Source organism: Bidens hawaiensis, unplaced genomic scaffold (assembly GCF_021521415.1).
Source record: "Bidens hawaiensis isolate Kalapana, Puna unplaced genomic scaffold, B.hawaiensis_p1.1 tig00001236_1, whole genome shotgun sequence".
Lineage (NCBI taxonomy): Eukaryota > Viridiplantae > Streptophyta > Magnoliopsida > Asterales > Asteraceae > Bidens > Bidens hawaiensis.
In genome coordinates, this window is record NW_027491070.1 from 3,875,957 (window position 1) to 3,895,670 (window position 19,714).

The 19,714-nt window shown below is 33.5% G+C and overlaps 3 protein-coding genes across 3 annotated transcripts; 2 read left to right on the forward strand and 1 right to left on the reverse strand.

Annotated features, from left to right (window-relative positions):
- Positions 1 to 423: 423 nt before the first annotated feature.
- LOC143569509 (protein arginine N-methyltransferase 1.1-like) lies at positions 424 to 6,442 on the forward strand. Its single transcript, XM_077055401.1, has 8 exons — positions 424 to 638; positions 1,332 to 1,494; positions 2,148 to 2,211; positions 2,297 to 2,439; positions 2,542 to 2,629; positions 2,859 to 2,974; positions 3,266 to 3,416; positions 6,117 to 6,442. Exons 1-8 carry the CDS (start codon positions 457 to 459, stop codon positions 6,320 to 6,322), a joined length of 1,113 nt encoding a protein of 370 aa, XP_076911516.1. The 5' UTR covers positions 424 to 456; the 3' UTR covers positions 6,323 to 6,442.
- Positions 6,443 to 7,019: 577 nt separating this feature from the next.
- Positions 7,020 to 11,358, reverse strand: LOC143567940 (uncharacterized). Its single transcript, XM_077054217.1, has 6 exons — positions 10,953 to 11,358; positions 10,021 to 10,131; positions 9,327 to 9,395; positions 9,068 to 9,199; positions 8,681 to 8,878; positions 7,020 to 7,391 (listed from the first exon to the last, which is right to left on the reverse strand). The coding sequence occupies exons 1-6, from the start codon at positions 11,169 to 11,171 to the stop codon at positions 7,194 to 7,196; spliced, it is 927 nt and encodes a 308-aa protein (XP_076910332.1). The 5' UTR covers positions 11,172 to 11,358; the 3' UTR covers positions 7,020 to 7,193.
- Positions 11,359 to 15,507: 4,149 nt separating this feature from the next.
- On the forward strand, positions 15,508 to 19,472 carry LOC143569516 (protein NDL1-like). The gene is made up of 10 exons (XM_077055405.1): positions 15,508 to 15,725; positions 17,081 to 17,180; positions 17,263 to 17,360; positions 17,461 to 17,549; positions 17,629 to 17,689; positions 17,797 to 17,883; positions 17,985 to 18,062; positions 18,160 to 18,216; positions 18,307 to 18,498; positions 19,047 to 19,472. Exons 1-10 carry the CDS (start codon positions 15,666 to 15,668, stop codon positions 19,284 to 19,286), a joined length of 1,062 nt encoding a protein of 353 aa, XP_076911520.1. The 5' UTR covers positions 15,508 to 15,665; the 3' UTR covers positions 19,287 to 19,472.
- The last annotated feature ends 242 nt before the right edge of the window (positions 19,473 to 19,714 follow it).

The following is a 19,714-nucleotide window of genomic DNA, read 5'->3' on the forward strand; positions in this document are numbered from 1 at the left end:
CAACACAAAACCTCCATAAACCCAATTAAAAATTATTAAAACTATGAATGTATGTATATATTAATGTAAGACAGGTGTAATGATTTGATTTCCGTCTTTTGGTCTACCGTGAAGAACTTTGGTCCAATGAATTTGCCCCACAACGCTACTGGTTTTTTCTTCCTCGTTTGTGGGCTGCCAACTAGATGGACAAAAGTGCAAATAAAAAAAACCGTTGTGCATGCTTTTACAAACAAACGTAACCTATACCGACCGAATTCGTTTATTCATATATATTAAAACAAAAAAAATAATTTTAGAAGATAAGAAAGAAATCTGTGTTTATTTAATTAAGGGTCCCGCCCACCCGCCATATAAAGTCTCGTAAACCCTAAAACCAAACTCTCCGTCCGTCGTCACATTCATTCTTCACTCTCAATAATAATAATAAGAATCCAAACCCTAGAAACAATAACAATGAATGGTGGTAAGCCAACAAAGATTAGATTCGAATACGGAGACGATGAAGAAGAAGCAATTGCTGCTACTGGAAGCTGCTCTAACCTTGATAATGAAGATTCATCCATGAGTGAGCCTGTAGCTGATGATGATAAAACCAGCGCAGATTATTACTTCGATTCATACTCTCACTTCGGTAACTAAATCAAATCAAATCACTAATCACTAATTACGTTACGTGTATCATTCCATTAGTATATAATGTAGTTATTATTGACTGTTGACTCATTTTATTATTTAATTTTGTGTTGCAGGTATTCATGAAGTAAGTTGATTGATGCAAAGCAAGCAACATTACATTTGGCTGCTGTCTGTTAAAATAATTGCTTTTTTATTCCTATTTAATTTATTCCAGAGTTTATATTAGGCCGAGCTTCACTTATCAAGCTGGCTCACGAGTTTTTATTTAATAATAATTATTGTATATAAAGTTATGATAAAAGCATACTAAGTAGTATATATCAAGATATATATACATATAATTTTATATAAATAGCATAAATATTTAAATAGTTAATTAATAAATAGAAAACGAGCTGAGCTTGAGCTTGAAAAACTGTTCATGAGCTGGGCTTGGCTCCAGCCTTAGTAATGGAGCTCAAAAAGAGCCGAGCCCGAGCTCTCTATAAGTTGAACGAGTCTAGTCGAGCTTGTGCTTGGCTTGGCTTGTTTACACCCCTGATGAGAACATGCTTTGTAAATACAGAGAAGTAAAGTGAAGCAATGTATTGATGGTTAGAATAACTATTGATGTGAACTGGTTATCTTGTTTTATCTAGACACAGTCACACAAGTATGTTTATCTTTTATTGTGAGGCCTAACAGTTGTTTACTTTGCAGGAAATGCTGAAGGATGTTGTGAGAACTAAGACTTACCAAAATGTTATCTATAGAAACACATTCTTATTCAAGGACAAGATTGTTCTTGATGTCGGTGCAGGGACAGGGATTTTATCTCTGTTTTGTGCAAAAGCCGGGGCAAAACATGTTTATGCTGTATGTATCCCATTTTATCTCTTATATTAACTGATTAGAATCATTGCATGAATATGGCGTGGTGATCTGTTGGTACACGGTGCACTGAAGGGGATGTTGCTGTTTGTTTAAACAAATGTCTATATTTGTGTTTTTTTAAAAGCAATTAGTCACTTTTGAGTATTTGGATGAAGCATGCTTAATAAGCTATTTCCAATAAGCAGTTAAGAGATTATTAACACCATCATTTTACCAACTATAGGAAAGTACTTATAATGATAAAACTTGAAGGTATGTTACATGCATTGGAAACACATTTTCTCTTATATACATAGTAAAAGGTGAAAGTAAGTGGATTTTGTTTTAGTTAACTCTTTTGATATACTTTATTCTGCTTACTAGGTATGCATCATCAGTTCGAAGAATGTGTATCATCTTGGGTACAATGATTAAGCAAGAATGTTTTTTTTTTGCCTTGCTTACTGAATATCATGCCATCTTTCTGCCAATCATCCTTTTTATTATAGATCTTCTTTTTGACCGCATTGTAATGTTTACCAAAGATCGCGTCTTTCTTTCTTTTTTTTTATGTATACAATGTTATTGATTATATAGATTTCATGTTGTCAGTATTATGTAAAATTTTTGTGTCACACCACTTGGTGTGTTTACAGGTTGAGTGCTCTCAGATGGCTGACATGGCAAAAGAGATTGTTGAAGCAAATGGCTATTCAAATGGTAATGACTTGTAAATCTAAGTTTTTTCATGGTTTAAGACGTATAATATGCTTGTAACTCATTGCCAATTTGATAAATATTGCAGTTATAACCGTTTTGAAAGGAAAAATTGAAGAACTTGACCTTCCGGTCCCTCAAGTGGATATTATTATTTCAGAATGGATGGGATATTTCTTGTTATATGAAAACATGTTAAATACTGTTTTATATGCTCGGGATAAATGGCTGGTAATTTTAACACCTCACTTTTGTCATGCGTTAGAACTTTCATAGTAGAACTGAAACTTATTTTCTTCTTAATTCTAAATTTGTCTTGATTTCCCTTCACAGGTTAATAATGGAATTGTGCTACCTGATAATGCTTCTCTCTATCTGACTGCAATTGAGGATGCCGAGTACAAAGAAGACAAGATTGAATGTAAGTGATCCCACCCTCCCAAAAAATAACAGAAATCATTGTTTTATATATTATCTTGCTAAAAATCATATAAATTTCATCGCATCATTTTTACATTTTCAAACACTGAAGATACCATATGTACTCTTTCAAAACACTGCGAATATCACTTACCTCAAAGAATACTTTCTGTAGTATTAATTAGTGCTTTTTTTAATCCTATCCTATTAAGATTTTCATAAACATGCAGTTTGGAACAATGTGTACGGTTTTGACATGAGTTGCATTAGGAAGCAGTCAATTATGGAACCTCTTGTTGACACAGTTGACCAGAATCAGATTGTCACAAACTGCCAGTTACTTAAGGTAGGAGTGATTGGTCCATTTCAAATTATTTTTATGATAACGGGTCAAAACAGTTTAAAAACTTACTCATATTATATTTATGAAAATGTATCCACTCGAATGACTGGGTGAAATAAGGCCTTATTTTAAACCTGTTATTTTTGGTGGATTCAAGTTTATCAATTTGCTCTTCACGTGAAATTAGCCGCTTTCAGTAAACATGAACCTTTTAAGTTTTAAACGTTTTGACCTGTTACCCAACATGCTAGTTTTACCATTTTGCCACTGACAATCTTCAACTTGTTTCTACAGACCATGGATATCTCAAAGATGACATCAGGAGATGCTTCTTTCACAGCACCTTTTAAACTTGTGGCTGAACGTGACGATTACATTCATGCGTTAGTAGCATATTTTGATGTAGCGTTTACCGTGTGTCACAAACTAACAGGGTTTTCTACAGGTTCGTTAGTGCTTTTTTTTATTCTTTTTTGCGAAAATAGCAAGATACTCTGCCTCAGTTTTTACTTCTAGCAACCAACTACACAAATCCTCTAGAATATCATCAAACTTTATTATTTTGCAAAAATAGCCCATAGCAGCATGCAACGGTCATTTTTTAGTCGCATAAACTTTATTTTAGTTTTTAAAATTTTCGAGATAGTATTTAGTATTTGGTAAAAATATGGAAACTTGAAAAGTTGTCCACATATGCTATTAAACCGATTCAGTAATGGGTGTTGCCTGAAAACAGGAATTGGTGCACAAGCCTGGATATTTTTTTTCAGTAATGGGTGTTGCCTGAAAAATTTTATAAACTTTTAAAAAGATTACAAAATGGCACTAAACAAGCAAATCAGATTTCAAAATTCAAGAAACTGAAGTCAGCCCTTTTCTGTGTTTATCACTTTCAAAATTGTATTTCAAAATTCAAGAGTGTTTTTATATGAATAATAGAACTAGCATCAAATAAGCGAATCAGAATCAAGCATCAAATAAGCGGACCGGAATAAGAATTGGTCAAACTGAAGAAAGAAATGTGTCAAATGAGTAATATCCTTATCCTACTAGTAGAACCAAAGTGCTAAAGCTTGCGAGCAGTGAGCACCACACCACACTATATTAGATTATGGAATAGCATATTCAAAGCAAATGCTGTGCCAATAGCTGTATATTACTATAACAGTTTCAAGTCCTAAAAAAACTAATTTTTCTTTGTAACTATCTGATGCAATGAGTTTATTTCATTAAATTACATCTTAAAAGAATACTTTAAGCAAAATTCATCTGTTTCAAACATTATTTGGCATAACATGTGTTGTTTCTACAAAAAGAAAGCTCAAAAGTAATATTACATATAACATTCGATGGATTCCAAGTTAATCAGAAGATGAAATAGCTAGAAAGGCAAAATACCTTCATGATTCTGACATGCATCTAATGAATTTAGTCACCATCTCATTGTTTCTGCAATGTTCGGCTAAATGTTTATCAAGAGTATTGATGTATTATACATGAAAATCAATTCTAGGTAAATGTTTTTATGTATAATGCTCTTGGGAGACATTTTGCTTAGCATTGCAAAAATGACTATGGTAAGATGACCAATTTCATATGGATTCTTGTTGAGATCTCCATAATTGCATGTGATATTCTTGAAAGTGTTATTGACTTTTCAGTTATTTCGTCATCAGAGTAACTTGGAATCCATTGCATGTTTCATGTTATATGCTTGTGAGTAGCGGCCAATTCCTAACATGGCGCGGAGATAGCAAGGTTTTGTCATATCCACCTTGTTTGAAAAGGGGTCATATTCATGTTTAACTCGTTTAGTTAAACTGGTCAATTTGTTTAACTAAGCAGGTAGACCCGCTAACCCATTTTAGGTTGCCTTCCGGTTAACACAATTTTAAGAGCGTGCGCGTAGGGTTGATGCCCCCCCCCCCCTCTCTCTCTCTCTATTTTTGTGTACAAGGGCGAAGCTATGTGGGGACCAGGGGTGGCCCCGGCCACTGCCGTGTTCTCCGTTAGTGGGGTAAATTTCGTGATTTTTGTCGAAAATTTTTATAGGTATTAAGCGCGGTCACCCCTGATGTATTTTTCCAAAATGCCGCCGGTCACTACTGATTTTTTTTAAATATAATACCCCGTAGTTTGTTTTTTTTTCTAAAACCTCGCAATATTTATAAACAAAAGTTACAAAATAGTAGTCGAATAGTAAAAGATTTGTTTTTATAAATATTTTTGGTCTTTGGAATTCTTCTTCTGGATATTCACCCTTAGGGATGAGATCGGTGCCGTAGCGGTGCCGGTACCGATACCAAAATATTCGGTTCGATACCGGTGTTGAAGGTAAAATTTGAGATATACCGGTACCAAAACTCAAAACTTTGGTATCTATTCGGTACCGACGGTACCAAATCTGTACCGATTTCGTTAACGGTATCAACGCCGAATTTGCTTATCCCTGCTCGCCCTTCCTCTCGCATCATCATTAATATTTTAGGTCTTTGTTGGTTAAAAAATTATTTTGTTTTTATTATTGTAAGAACAATTGTTTGAATAAATGAAGAAAAATTAGATATATAAATGTCATATTGCTTGATCCAACCCGACCCGAATCACTGACCCGACATGAATCACCGACACGAACCGAATCGTTGACCCGAAATTCTTTTTGTCCATGACTTCGGTCACCCCCGTAAATAAGCCCAAGCTTCGCCACTGTTTGTGTATGTGGTAACAACGCATGTTAATCCAAATAGTATATAATGAAATAAACTAATTGCACCAGATTGTTTAACAAACAGTTTTGTATATTTTTATAGACCTGAACCAGTTATTTGTAATGTATAGTAATCAGCACAACATTTGCTGTTGAAATGCTATTACATATACTAGTATGGTGTGGGTGTTTGCTCACAGGTTTTAGCACTTTTGCTCTCCTAGTAGAAGGGTATTACTCATTTCTGATTCCTGTTTTGCTTATTTTATGCTAGTTTTAATGTTTATAAAGAAACATTCTTGAAATAAACATAGAGGACTGCCTATTCACTAGTTATTTGTTAAAAAAAATGTTTTGACGAATAGGGTTCGGGTCAACCATTACGCTTATTTATTTTATCACTTCTGGTGATTAAGTTTTGATATTGTTGCAATCCAGGACCAAGATCAAGAAACACACACTGGAAACAAACTGTTTTATACCTTGAAGAGGTGCTGACTGTACGTGAAGGTGAATTTATTACTGGAAGCATGACTGTCGCGCAAAATAAGAAGAATCCACGAGACGTGGATATCACACTCAAATACTCGTTAAACGGTCAACGATGTGCCGTCTCAAGAACCCAACATTACAAAATGCGCTAATACACACATCCTATGTCATTGGAATTCTTGTACTGTTGAATTTGTTGTTTTGCAATTGTTTTCTGTATCAAAATATTTAACACGGATTGATTCTTTTTATTTATCTCATTGCAAATGAAAATCATTTATTTAGGGGTGTAAGAAGGCCTAGCTTCAAGTCTCCAACCCGCTAAAGCTTGGCTCGATCGAGCACTTTGTTTAAAGCTTAAGCTTGGCTGTTTAGTTTAAGAGTGAGACCCCAAGCTCAGACAGTTTCGAGCTGTCTTCAGCTTGAGCTTCGTTTGTTTTAGGCGATACGTTTAAAGTTTGAGCGTGGTTCGGGTTTAGATCGTTCATCACTCGTCCAGTATTTAAAATTTATATACATGTGTATTTATTTTATAAATATTTATAATTTTTGGATTTATATATAATAAAACATAATTTAGTTATTTTACCATAACTATATGTATATTAGTTTTTGTTAAGTAAATATATACATTTCATAAAATAATAAATATTTATTAAAGCTTTGTATGTGAAGCAACTTGTTTATTAAATGAGCTCAAATTCAAGCCCGAGATCGCTTAAAGTCAATTGGATTCAAGTTTTTAACAAATCATAGCTCGGCTCATTTACACCCCTAAACGGACTACATGAACAATAGCGAGTAGAATGGCAAGAAAATAGAACCCAAATGTATATGTAATTGTTGTTTAATATAACTCGCCCTGTGACAAATGAAGCTTAGTGAAGCATGGTTCAGGTAACATTATAACCTATCATTTTCCCTTAAATAAACAAAAATTATACAACTCAATTCCCAAAATTAAGTAAAAATTAATAAACTGATTACAAAATTAAGTTGACAAAAGAAGGGAAGAAACACACCCTAAAGCTCAACTTTGGTAGATTTTGACTTGTTTTGTGTGAAGCTTGCCTTCTTTGCTTTCCACCATCTCTGCAACTTAAATGCCATCTTGGTTGCATGTTTCTTTGTTGCTTCATGAGCATATTTTATCCCTTTTGTCATCTTTTGTTTCCAATCCACCACCTTCTTGCTTCTATCTTTTTCTCTCATAATCTTGCCCTATTCGTGTCACATTAAACAAAGTTTTCCATCAATAACCATAAATTGAACGTAAAAAGCACTCGACCTAGCTTTTGTATGTTAATATCCCTAAACGTGTCTAAAATACAAGCACTAAATTTTTTAACATATATCGACTCCTTATCTGTTAAACTGGTCAAACTTTGATGAATGGCGTTCAACACTGCACGATAAATTTGTATCGCCAAATTCAATTTTTTTTTTTTGACAAGTATGTGCATTTTTTTACAAGTGTATAGACTTTAATATTTAGCTCGAGGGACTTTACATATATTCTCGACAAATTTTGGGACTTTTATGTTTTTTTAAACTCATAACTAACTAATATATTAAACATGACTGCAAAACCAGATTATATGTGGTTTCGTTAACATAAATTCTAGTGAAAATAACACCAGATGACGAAAATGCCTTTAAACTTCTTAGAAGAGAACAATTTTAAGTTTTTAACATATTGTCTTTCAAAAATTAAAACTGCATTTTATTGTCATCCAAGGTGTTAAGAATACTGAAAACCTGTGTGGCCTTGGCATAGCATATATAATAATCTTTTTTTTCCCTTCTTTTTGGTGAAACTATGTAAGAGGCTGTTGGCATACACTTTGGGAAGACCTCTTTGACCCATTTGACTAGGCCTGTAAACGAACCGAACGTTCAGCGAACTGTTCGTGAACCGTTCGGCGAGAAGTTCGTTTATGTTCGTTTATAATAATAATAAACGAACGAACATGAACAAAAAATGAGTTCGTTTAATTAAACGAATGAACACGAACACATGTTTCATTCGTTCATTTATGTTTGTGAACATTCGTTTATTTATATTTGTTTACATGTTAATAGAAAATAATTAAATATTATCTAGATGACTCATCAACTTATTGGTTTTATATTAGCTCATTTATATTCATTTAAGTGTGTTCATTTATTTCCGTTAATGTTTGTTTGTGTTCATTTACATTTGTTCATTTATGTTTGTTTATATTTGTTCATCAATGTTCGTTTATGTTCGTGAACTGTTCATTTAGAGTTTAAACGAACTAACATAAACGAACACGAACATGTTCATTTTTTATATAAATGAACATGAACACAAAATATATGTCCGGTTAAGTGTTCGTGTTCATTCGGTTCGTTTACAGGCCTACATTTGACCCTTTTTTCATATAATATTTCTAACCTTAGACCCTTTAAAGATTAAACATAACCAAAATCCACCACTTCTAAGAAACAAGGTTGAAATTACCACTTAGAGGTTCCTAAGTTCTTACCAAATTCGAAGGGATTGATGGTTCATCGTCGTCGTCATCATCGTCTTCATCATCTAAGCCTTTTCCACTCATGAGTTCTTCTCTTGAATACATTTTCATGCCAGGTGCTCCTGGCATACCCTCCATTGATTTTAACATCTTTTCCATTTCAGCCTCTTTTGCAGACTTTGGGGCAAAAGTCTCCCCCGGCTCCCGACCCTAAAAGGTTTACACAGTAAAAAAGTAGATGTATTTGAAGCTTTTAGCAGAATAAAATATGATATACTGAAATCTAACAGTATTTTGGTAATTTATGGTAATAAAAACAACTTAAAAAGACAAAAAAAAAACGTTTGATTTATTAGAAGAGAATGAAGCTTTATGTCACGAGTGAGATAATGGATTTACCTTAGGGACAGGCGGTGGCTTAGTACTACATGCTGTAGTGAGATCTTTGCAGAGGAAATTAACCAATGAACTCAATGTAGGCTTCTTTTTGTATATATACTCCGCAACATCCGTGTCACAGTATCCTATAACCTAAAAAAACACCGAAAGTATTCAAAATTAATCCACGAAAAGTAACAGGAGCGTTACAAAGTAAGTGTTTAAAGATGGATTTACAAGTAAACGCTTGCACCCTAGAAAAGAATAAATAAGTAGTTACCTCTTGACAAGCTCGTTCGATAGTTTTGCATTCTGAACCACATTGGCCTTCGGAATCTTGTTCAACAAGCTGCCAGTGGTCCAAATCAAAAGATAAGATACCAACCAAAGAATCAAACAAAGTTCCATTTACTTTATACCAAACTTCATTCTCTACTTCAGGGTCTCAAAATCATTATCCATAACTACATCTTACTATAACCTTGTACCGCATTAATGAGACTCAAAAATGGAAAAGCGGAAAAAGTAAAAGATAATTAGTAGCAAATCTTAAAGTCTACATTCCTGATTCTATATGTGTATATGTAAGTTGGTATTTTGAGCATCTAATATTCTCGTGTTGCGTTACCCTACCAATGGGCCAAATTCAAAAGGTATGATACCTATCCAAAGCATCATATAAAGTCAAGGCTATCCATTTATACCATTTTATTTCATCAAATCTTCCAACTTTTGCAAGTTTTGAAGCTAAATCATTGACTGAAATAGACTTCCAGAATCTGCCAAATTTATAAAAGTAGACGTAGATGCTTAACATCTCCTTATAACAAGGCAGATGGCGGTACATCTTAATTATCTAGAAAGTAACAGGCGCTAAAAAATCAACTAGGTACATGTAAATCCTAATCATTTGCCAGTTTTCCATACACTATAATTGAACAGAAACAAATAGCAAAAATCAAGTGAACATTTACCTCCAATCTATCACCTTGTTCTACAATATCGATTTTCAACATCCAATCAGCTTCATGCTTCTTCAAATTGCATATATTCTCCGAAATCTCAATTACATCATACTCTGAGATCTGATACAAAATTATCATAAAAATCAATTACACACAAATACGAACTAATCCACATGGATGTTTACGGCTGTAAACGAACCGAAAGTTTGGTGAATTGTTCGATGGGAAGTTCGTTTATGTTTGCTCGTTTAATAAATGAATGAACAAGAAATTTCATTCGATTAGTTACAGAGTTCATCTTCGATTCTTCGTTCAATTGTGTTTGTGAGCATTCGATAGTGTGCTCGCTGACGTCCACTTATGTTTGTTTATATTCGTTCATTAAATGTTTTTTAATACTTTTTAACAAAATTTCTAATCTTATCGCATAGATCTAAGCAAATTTAGTAGCTATAAAACATATATATGTAAAATTAACATGCGAATACAATTAATATATATGAATATCATCTGATTATTTATATGTAAAAATAGTTGTTAAAACTTAAAAGAAACACATACACAAACTTGGTAGCCGGACCGAACCATAATGTACACTGACCATTTCCTGTTACTCAAATGAAATAAAACATTGTTCGTGTGATCATGTCCATTTGTATTCATTCATTTACGTTCGTGACCTGTTCACGAACAAGCTCATTTCCTTAATAAACGAACACGAACAAATAATTTTGTTCAGTTAACTGTCCATGAACTGTTCATTTGTCCGGTAAACACTTAGCGGATTCATTTACAGCCTGATATATGCTCAGTCCCTAATTATATAACAATTAGGTCACTAACAAATCACTAAACTACTAACAATTTCTAAAAAACTGAAACTAAAACTAAAACTAAAACCGATGAATAGATAGACAAACGATAATAATAATAATAACTACCTTCTTCGGAGTGATCTTCGACTGCTTATCTCGAACCTGTTCGTACAATTCCTTGGCAAGCTTCTCGCACACTTGACATTTAATAAAAGGTATATCATCTCTACGAGCAACTCCAGGTGATGATTTAGAACCATACGAGATCTGTATACTGTTGCATAACAGTAAACTTGATACTATTAATAACTTATACGCCAGTTTTCTTCTATCGATTACCGCCATTGTTTGTTAGGTGTGTTCAGTTACAGCGGTTGAGTTTGAGTCTTTGATTTTGGTGGAAATGTTTTTGGACGGAATTGCCCTTGGAGGATACACGTGTTTCTTTGCTTCTGATTGGTTGAATTGGTGCCACGTGTGAGAGTACACGCTGTTAACCAATAGGAAGCTAGAGGACACTTGGCTGGCACTTTGGTAAATACTCACTTGCTCTTCGTAATGACAACATTTTTCGTAATAAAATTTATAAGTTTTTTTTCCTAAAAATAATATCAAACATGTTGAATGCATTTTAAATACCTTGCGTCGGGAGGTTGAGGTTTTGGGTTCGAGTTACACAAATGAGAAAAATTAAAATGAGATTCATTGTTCAAAACAAAATATACACGTGTTAACTAAAAACTTTTTAATTGTGAACTATGGCTATATGCGACTACGTATAAATCTTGTAAGTGATCTACAAGTACAATTGCATTAGTACAAGTAATTTTAAATAAGAAAAGTAAAGTAGGATGGAGTTAAAATGTCGGTGATTGACATGGTAGACTTTGATTTTTTTTAGGGGTAGTGTCGTATTTATTGAAATTTGTGTTTTGAATGTTTTAAGTGCATTATTTTACTTTATGTAGAGTTCCTTATTTGTTGAAATTTGTGTGTTTGAATGTCTTCTAGTGTAGTATTTTACTCTATACAGTGTCCTAGATAAAGTTTTTCAAAAGCTTGGTGATCTTAGAAGGAAGTTCTTATCGTTTTTTTAGAAAAGGGAGGGGGGGGCTGGGGAGGAGGTACAAATTGCATGCATTATACATGCATTAGGTCAATTCGGATAAGGCGGTGAAACCTAAAACCAAGGCGTGTTGGGACTTTCTTGCTAAAACAGTTCATTCTCAGCTTTCTCTAGAAGTGGCTTTGGCGGTCTAAGTGTGAGGGGGTCCCACCTGTTGAATAGGGTGATGCTTGCTTATCCCCAACAGTCGTTGATTGGCTCTTACATCCCAGTTCACCCTAGAGTAATTGGGGTTTGGAAATAGATCACTAAACTGGATGGTAAATTAATAGTCAAACATTCAGGTTAATTGTCTTTTAGAAGGTACTTAAGGACATTGGAATACAAAATAGACCATAAGATTGTGGTTGAGCTCAACATATTATCTTGGTTCCTATGATAGCTCTTCATATAGTTATGGTATGATCTTAACTTCTCTTGAAGTAATGAGTAATGACAAGGTTTATACATGGCTTTACATCCTTCAAATTTGGGCTTGAACATGTAACCGGAAACAATGTGTTAGATTATTTATTTTAAAGCAATTAATATTTTGGTTACTATTACATAGATAATTACAGACTAACGGCAAATAGACGGGCAACAAGCTGCGCCGCTACCCCCTTCTGAATAGCAAACCATACCCTACTAAACACAACGTTCCCCTTCGCATGAGCGGAGTTACTGCTGACCACCTGCTGAACCCGCTTAAGGAACTGAACCGCGTCAGGGCCGAGAGCGCCAAAAGTGTCAAAAGCAAATGGTACGAACACGTGCTGATTCTCAAGGCAAGCTTTCTCGTGCTTAGCTACTTTACCCGCCTCAACCTTGTTTATCACATCACCCTATTCAACGTATTTATTTGAATTAATATTATAATGTCCTTTAAACATAAATGTGCACTAATTTTAAAAGATAAAGAAAATGGGGTCACAACATTTATTTGCATTTAACCCTAATCGGAACCTAATTTTGGTAGTTGATTTTATTATAGTATAATATATGCTTCAAGTTCAATCAGTCAAAGCAACCTAATCTATTAGAAAATTTGATTTGATTCCAATTGACAAATGGAAATATACCGAAAAAGAGCAAAATCATATACTTAATTCCAAATCGAATTCAACAAAAAAGATAAAGAAAACATATATAGGTCCAACACAAATCATTCGTGTTAAAAAATGCAAAGCATAATTCTACGTGTAGTTTTAGTTAAATGAAACATACATATATGGTATAAATAATCCTAATGGTGTTAATTATTTGGATCGAAATCGATTAATTGAAACCGAATCAAACTGAAAAAACCTATTAATTAGCTAGATGAAACAAACAAGTATGGTTTTATTAATCATAGGGTGTTAATTATTCGGTTAAAACCCGATTAAATTGAAAACTTAATCAAACTGGAACTTATTAAAACGAAACTAAATTTCAGATTAACTTTTCGCGTTCACAAAAGCTTAATACAATTCAAACAGAATAACTTGAATAAACAAAATAATAAAAAATGGTTATTCTAGTTTTTGCATTTAACTCAATCCAATAACAATTTTAGACCAATCTTATTTATCATAATCAAACCCAGTACTTTAAAAAATATATAAAAAATAAGAATATTAAAGAAAAGGTTCTTCGACCAAAAACAGAAAAAGAAAAACCGAACTCCAAGCCGGTATGAAACTTATTGAATTTGAATCAGCTTGGTTTTCAGTTACAACCGAATGAAACTTAAATAAAATAAACTGAAATTCTAACATTTAAACACCCCGTAAATAAATCTTTAAAAAGTTGTACAGTAGTAAATACCCGATTCTCATCTAGAATATCCTATTAGATTGTTCCTTTTATTACTTTCTTACTATAACTTCATGATCGTCAATTGAACAAAGTAAGCTACAATTGACCTAATCACATTAGTTAGCATGATGTTAACCATTTCCCTTGACTCAGTAAACTTTCTAGCAAGAGTTTCTTATGATTAAACATATGGCATAAAACATTCTCAAAAGCATAGGTTTTTCACACGCTATATAGGTTATTTGGACACCATATGCGCCTATACGGCTCGTACGCATAGGTGCAAAATTTTGTTGTTTTGCGTTGGAGAGTGTTATGTGTTTGAAGCCTATACAGCTCGTATAGGGGCCATACAACCCGTATAAACTGAAAAAGTTGTCATCCGTACATTAGTTAGTCATGTGAGAACTATACGAATTATATATAATTGTTAACACACACTAAGAGTGGTGTTTGAATATAACGACCATTCTTGAAGAAACACTAAATGGCCCCGGCAGATTAAGGATAATCTTAGGGTTAAGTAGATATTCCCCACGAGGGTTAGGTCCGGCAAAGATGGTTATTCTTCTCGACCTGCAAAACAGACACCGTGAGCTCGTCACTGAGAGGGGGGGTTTCCTCCTTGTGACCACCCTCCGACGTGAGACTCAGACTAGATTGCTCTGAATATAAGTGTATATAGAGAGAAATAGCTAGAGAGAAGATGATGATACCGTTCCAAGGTGTTGGAGTATTTATAGCCGAAGGTAGGTTTCCAAGCAGGTACGGCCAGCTGTATAATATTCCTTTTCCACCAACTATGGGCTATGTTCGTGCCACGATGGGAGTTGGTGGGTAGGCAGCGGCTGATAGTGACATTTTGTACTGGAGCGTGCTCCTCCTCGTACTATTGTCGGTGAGCTGTCACCCTGTGATTGGTTCATGGGTCGCTTTCGTCAGATCTTGTCCATTTGTCCATACCTTGGTAGGTATAGTACAAAAGATCTTCTAGAAGCGTACGGACTGGCTCTTTTGGGCGGGAATATTCCCGCCCTGCTCATTCCTTCTTCAGGTGACATTACTGAAGTATTAAGAGTTAGTGCCTTATGCGTGTAGCCTTACTGTTAATGCGGGTAGCCTTCCTTCTTGGCTTGTACCCACAGCTGCGGGGACAGGCAGGGTACTGTACCAAGGGAGGCTTTCCTGCGGGAATAGCTGGCTTACTGCGTGTAAGGTCTTCATCTCTCTGAGCATGGTGGGTCCTGCGAATCCAGTTGGTCTTTGCGCAGACGTACCTCTTCAAGGTGAGTCTTGCGGGTCCAACTGAGCTTTGCGGGGACCTACCTCTTCAATTCTCAAAACACATATAAAAAGATATTCTATCGTGTATTCATATACAATATGACCGTTATACAATGAAATGACATTTGGTCTAAAGACAAGAAGTAAAACTAAAAAGAGTACACATACCAAACAGGACAACAAAAACATTATGTCTAATATCCAAAATAATAAATAAAAGATAATCGTGCTGCCGACGACGTTTCGATGGGTTGATGGTAGTGTGTCGGTAACCATGGTTAAAAGTTAACCAGAACATATAGTTAAGTAAACAGCCGTTGTGACGGAAACCTCGCTATCATCTTCTCGGACCCCCATGTGCGCATTTTAGAGAGAGAGAGAGAGAATACCGTCGGTGGAGTTTATTTATTTTTATAGAGAGAGATTGTTATTATTAGAGGGAAGAAAGAATTGCTTCGTATTTAAACCACCGAAGAAGAAGCTTATTATTATTATTATTATTATTATTATTATTATTATTATTGTTATAAATATAAATGATAAGACAGCACACTTTCTATTTCTATTTCTAATTTCTAGAGAGAGAAAGTTAAGTTCAATTAAACCTCAAATTGAAGAAGAAGAAGAAGAAGACAATAATAATAATATCCATGGCGGATTCAAGCGATTCCGTCTCTGTTGATATGGAAACTATTTATCTTGGTGGAAAGGTTTGTTCTTTTGTTGGGTTTGTATATATTGCACACAAGGTGTTTGATGAAATGCTTCAATGGGAATAATTAGTTTTTTTTGGTGTGATTTAGTTGATTTTTTGATTTACTTTTGTGGGATGAGCTCATTGTTTTGGTTTAATTTGAGTTTCTATATTGCACGGAAGGTGTTTGATAAAATGCTTAAATGAAAAAAAAAAAAAAACTATTTTTTTTTCAATTTTTATTTGTATTTGGTGTGATTAGTGGGATGTTTTGATTCACTTTTGAGGGATGAGCTCAATGTTTTGGTTTAATTTGAGTTTGTATATTGCTCAAATGAAAAAAAAAACTATTTTTTTTTCAATCTGTATTTGTGTTTGGTGTGATTTAGAGGATATTTTGATTCACTTTTGAGGGATGAGCTCAATTTTTTCTTTTCTAACTAGTTTTGATTCACTTTTGTGTATTGCACAGAAGGTGTTTGATGAAATGCTGAAATGAGAAAACTAATGGGTTTTTATTTTTTATTTTTTTGTATTTGTATTTGTATTTGTTGTGATTTAGTGTTTTTTTCTCTTTCCCAGTTTAGAAACCACTTTTTTTTATTTTTAGTTTTATATTTGCAGTACAATTTACTCCTTTTCAACTGTCAATTAATTACCTATGGAATTGTAGATCTGTTTTGACTTTTATTTTCACTGTCAAAATCTTGAAATATTAAAGCAATATTATTCTAATTACAACCAAATATGTTCTTGAATTTATGTATATTGTCTACATTTGCCAGCTGTTAACATCTGTTTCTCTGTGTTTGTTTCTTATCATGAATGCCACAAAATCCAAAAAGTCTCAATTTTATTGGACCAATTCCTTTTTAATGACTGTTAGGTTATTGTTAGAATTACACAAACTTGAAAAGGATGAATTTTTTAATGTTAAATTACTTCAATTTGGAATCTGGTTGTTGAATGACCTCATATTGATTGAATTAGCTCAAGTTTTTAATACTAGATTCTTGTTTTAATGGTAAAAATTGCTGGTTAGAAGTTACTGTCTTATATCTTGTTGGTTCATCAGTCGTTATCGACTTCAAACATCATTGATATCACTTTTTAATTATTGACTTACATATGCATTTCAATACAATGACGCGTGTTCATTCATTTTTGTTTTTATATAGTTCTTAATTTTATAAATATTCTTCAGCCGACTCCTTATGGAATAAAACAATGATCAAGGTTTAAAACAAATAATTGTTCATGTAAAACTAAGTTCCCATCTTCTTTTAGAATAATAGAATATGATTTCAATAGCTTTTTAATTACAAGTCTCATTATATGGTGATTAATATGTGCTGCCAAATATATTTTCAGGAACATATTATTCAAACTGGACGTGGGTCCTTGTCTATAATCGTGTATGGAGACCAAGAAAAACCACCTTTGATTACATATCCTGATTTAGCTTTAAATCGTGAGCAATCGTAACTTTTTTGATCCCATTCATGTTATTTTATGATTCATTTGGTCTAATTAAGGTTTATTTTTGTGAACAGATATATTATGTTTTCAAGGACTATTCTTCTGTCCCGAAGCAGCTTCATTGCTCCTTCATAATTTCTGCATTTATCACATCAGTCCACCTGGACACGAGGTCTGTGAACGGGCTATTTTGTAATTATGCGTTATTGTTTTTAAAATTATATTATTAACGTTAAAGTTCTCGTCTGGGATTTGTACAAGAGTCGTTGCAGTTAGGAGCAGCAGCCATAACTCCCGATGATCCTATTCTATCTGTGGAAGATCTTTGTGATCAGATTCTCGAGGTCCTCAATTATTTTAGGTAAACCATTTAAAACTGATATTTCTATTATTGATTTTACTTTGTCTTAAAATTATATATTTTTTTTCTTGTTGATTAGGCTTGGTGCAGTGATGTGTATGGGGGCAATGGCGGGTGCCTACATTCTTACACTCTTTGCAGTTAGACTACTCGTTTACCCTTTTTCATTCTTGATAATTTACCATTATACCCTTGCAAATTGAATTTTATTTTTTTAAGTTTAACAAAATATGGTTTTGTTTTACAGATAAAGTATAGAGACAGAGTTACTGGTTTAATACTTGTTTCCCCTCTTTGCAAAGCACCTTCATGGACCGAATGGTTTTACAATAAGGTACATTAGATAAAGAAAAGAAAAGGGTTAATAAAGTAATTATATTCGGGCCTTATATAAATTAGGTTTATACTAACTGTATCATTGCTTCTTGTGTGTAGTTGATGTCAAATTTACTCTATTACTATGGTATGTGTGGATTATTGAAAGAATGTTTGCTTCAAAGATACTTCAGCAAGGTAGATTTTGACTTTCTTTAATAAGATTTGTTTTTTCTATTTTTAACTTAATACCATTTTTTGTATTTTATTTAATTATATCCTTAAATTAAATCAGGAAGTCCGAGGCAATCCAGAAATCCCGGAATCAGATATAGTTCATTCTTGCAGGAAGGTTGGTCATTAATTTCATCTTTAGATCTAGATATCATGCTTATGTGTACTTTAAGTCTTTAATTTAAATTTGTTTATTTTATATTTTCAGTTATTGGATGAAAGACAGAGTATTAACGTGTGGAGGTATCTTCAAGCAATTGATAAGAGACCCGATATAACCGAGGGTTTAAAAAAGCTAAAATGCAGAACACTTATATTTGTCGGGGACAGCTCACCGTTTCATTCAGAAGCCCTTCACATGACTGGAAAATTGGACAGACGATATTGTGCGTTAGTTGAGGTAATTTTGTTTAAATATTTACTCTTTGATGGTCAAATATACTATGTGTTTTGACTTTGGTAGTCAAACATGCTAATTTTGTCGATGGTATTGTGATGTGAATTTGTTAGTTTTAGTGATAAAGATTGATACCCTTATTAGATCATATAAGTAGCACTCTATAAGAAGAAATGGCGGTGAAAAGGCGTAAGGATTTTGTTCTAAATTTGTCTTTTAGAAGTGCTAGGCTTGACTTTGATAGGTTGACTTTAACTTGAAAATTCTGATGTGAATTATTTTAGTTATGTTTCAAAGATTTATAACTCCTAACATATTCATACATGAGGCACTTCAAAGTTTATTTTATCTAAAATTTATTTTTTAATCACTAAGAAATGCTTCGACTCTGAAAGTCAAACCTTCTATTCTTTAGTTTCAAAGTTGATGTGAATGTTATATTATGCAAAGATTGATTTCTGTCAAACCGAAGGGTGCTAACAAAGTTAAAAGTTTGTATCAAAAGTCAGTCTTATACTTTTAAAATACTGGCTTTAACTTTAATTATACAGGTACAAGTTTGTGGATCAATGGTGACCGAAGAGCAACCACATGCAATGTTGATACCCATGGAATACTTTCTAATGGGGTATGGACTTTATAGACCGAGCCCGTCTACTGGCAGCCCAAGAAGCCCGTTAAGCCCATCATGCATCGCACCAGAGCTACTCTCTCCCGAAAGCATGGGATTAAAGCTAAAACCGATAAAGACCCGAGTGTCATCTCCTGATTCAAATACCATCGAAAAATAGACATTGTTTTCCGCATTAAAAAAGAGAAGAAATCGATCATGATGTTCACGTACAGTTTGTTGGTAATCTTTTTTGTCATTTTTTGTATTTGTATTCAAAGGTAGATATATACGTATGTGATATATGTAGATATAGAGGAGAAAGGGGACATATTCTTTGGAACGGTGGACATATTTATTTGTAGGATTGGTGGCCATAAAACAGAAACATTGTATTTTGTAAAAGGAATATGATGCATTAATTTATTTCATTGTATTTGTTTATTTATTTATGATGAAAAGCAACAAACCTTTCTCTTTTGTATGCTGTCAATGATCTGTCATTTTGTTTGAGTGGAAATTATGGCAAATCTAGATGATTGATTTTATACCTTTATATATATATATATATATAACAATTCAATATGGTTGTATGCAACAAAAGTTGCT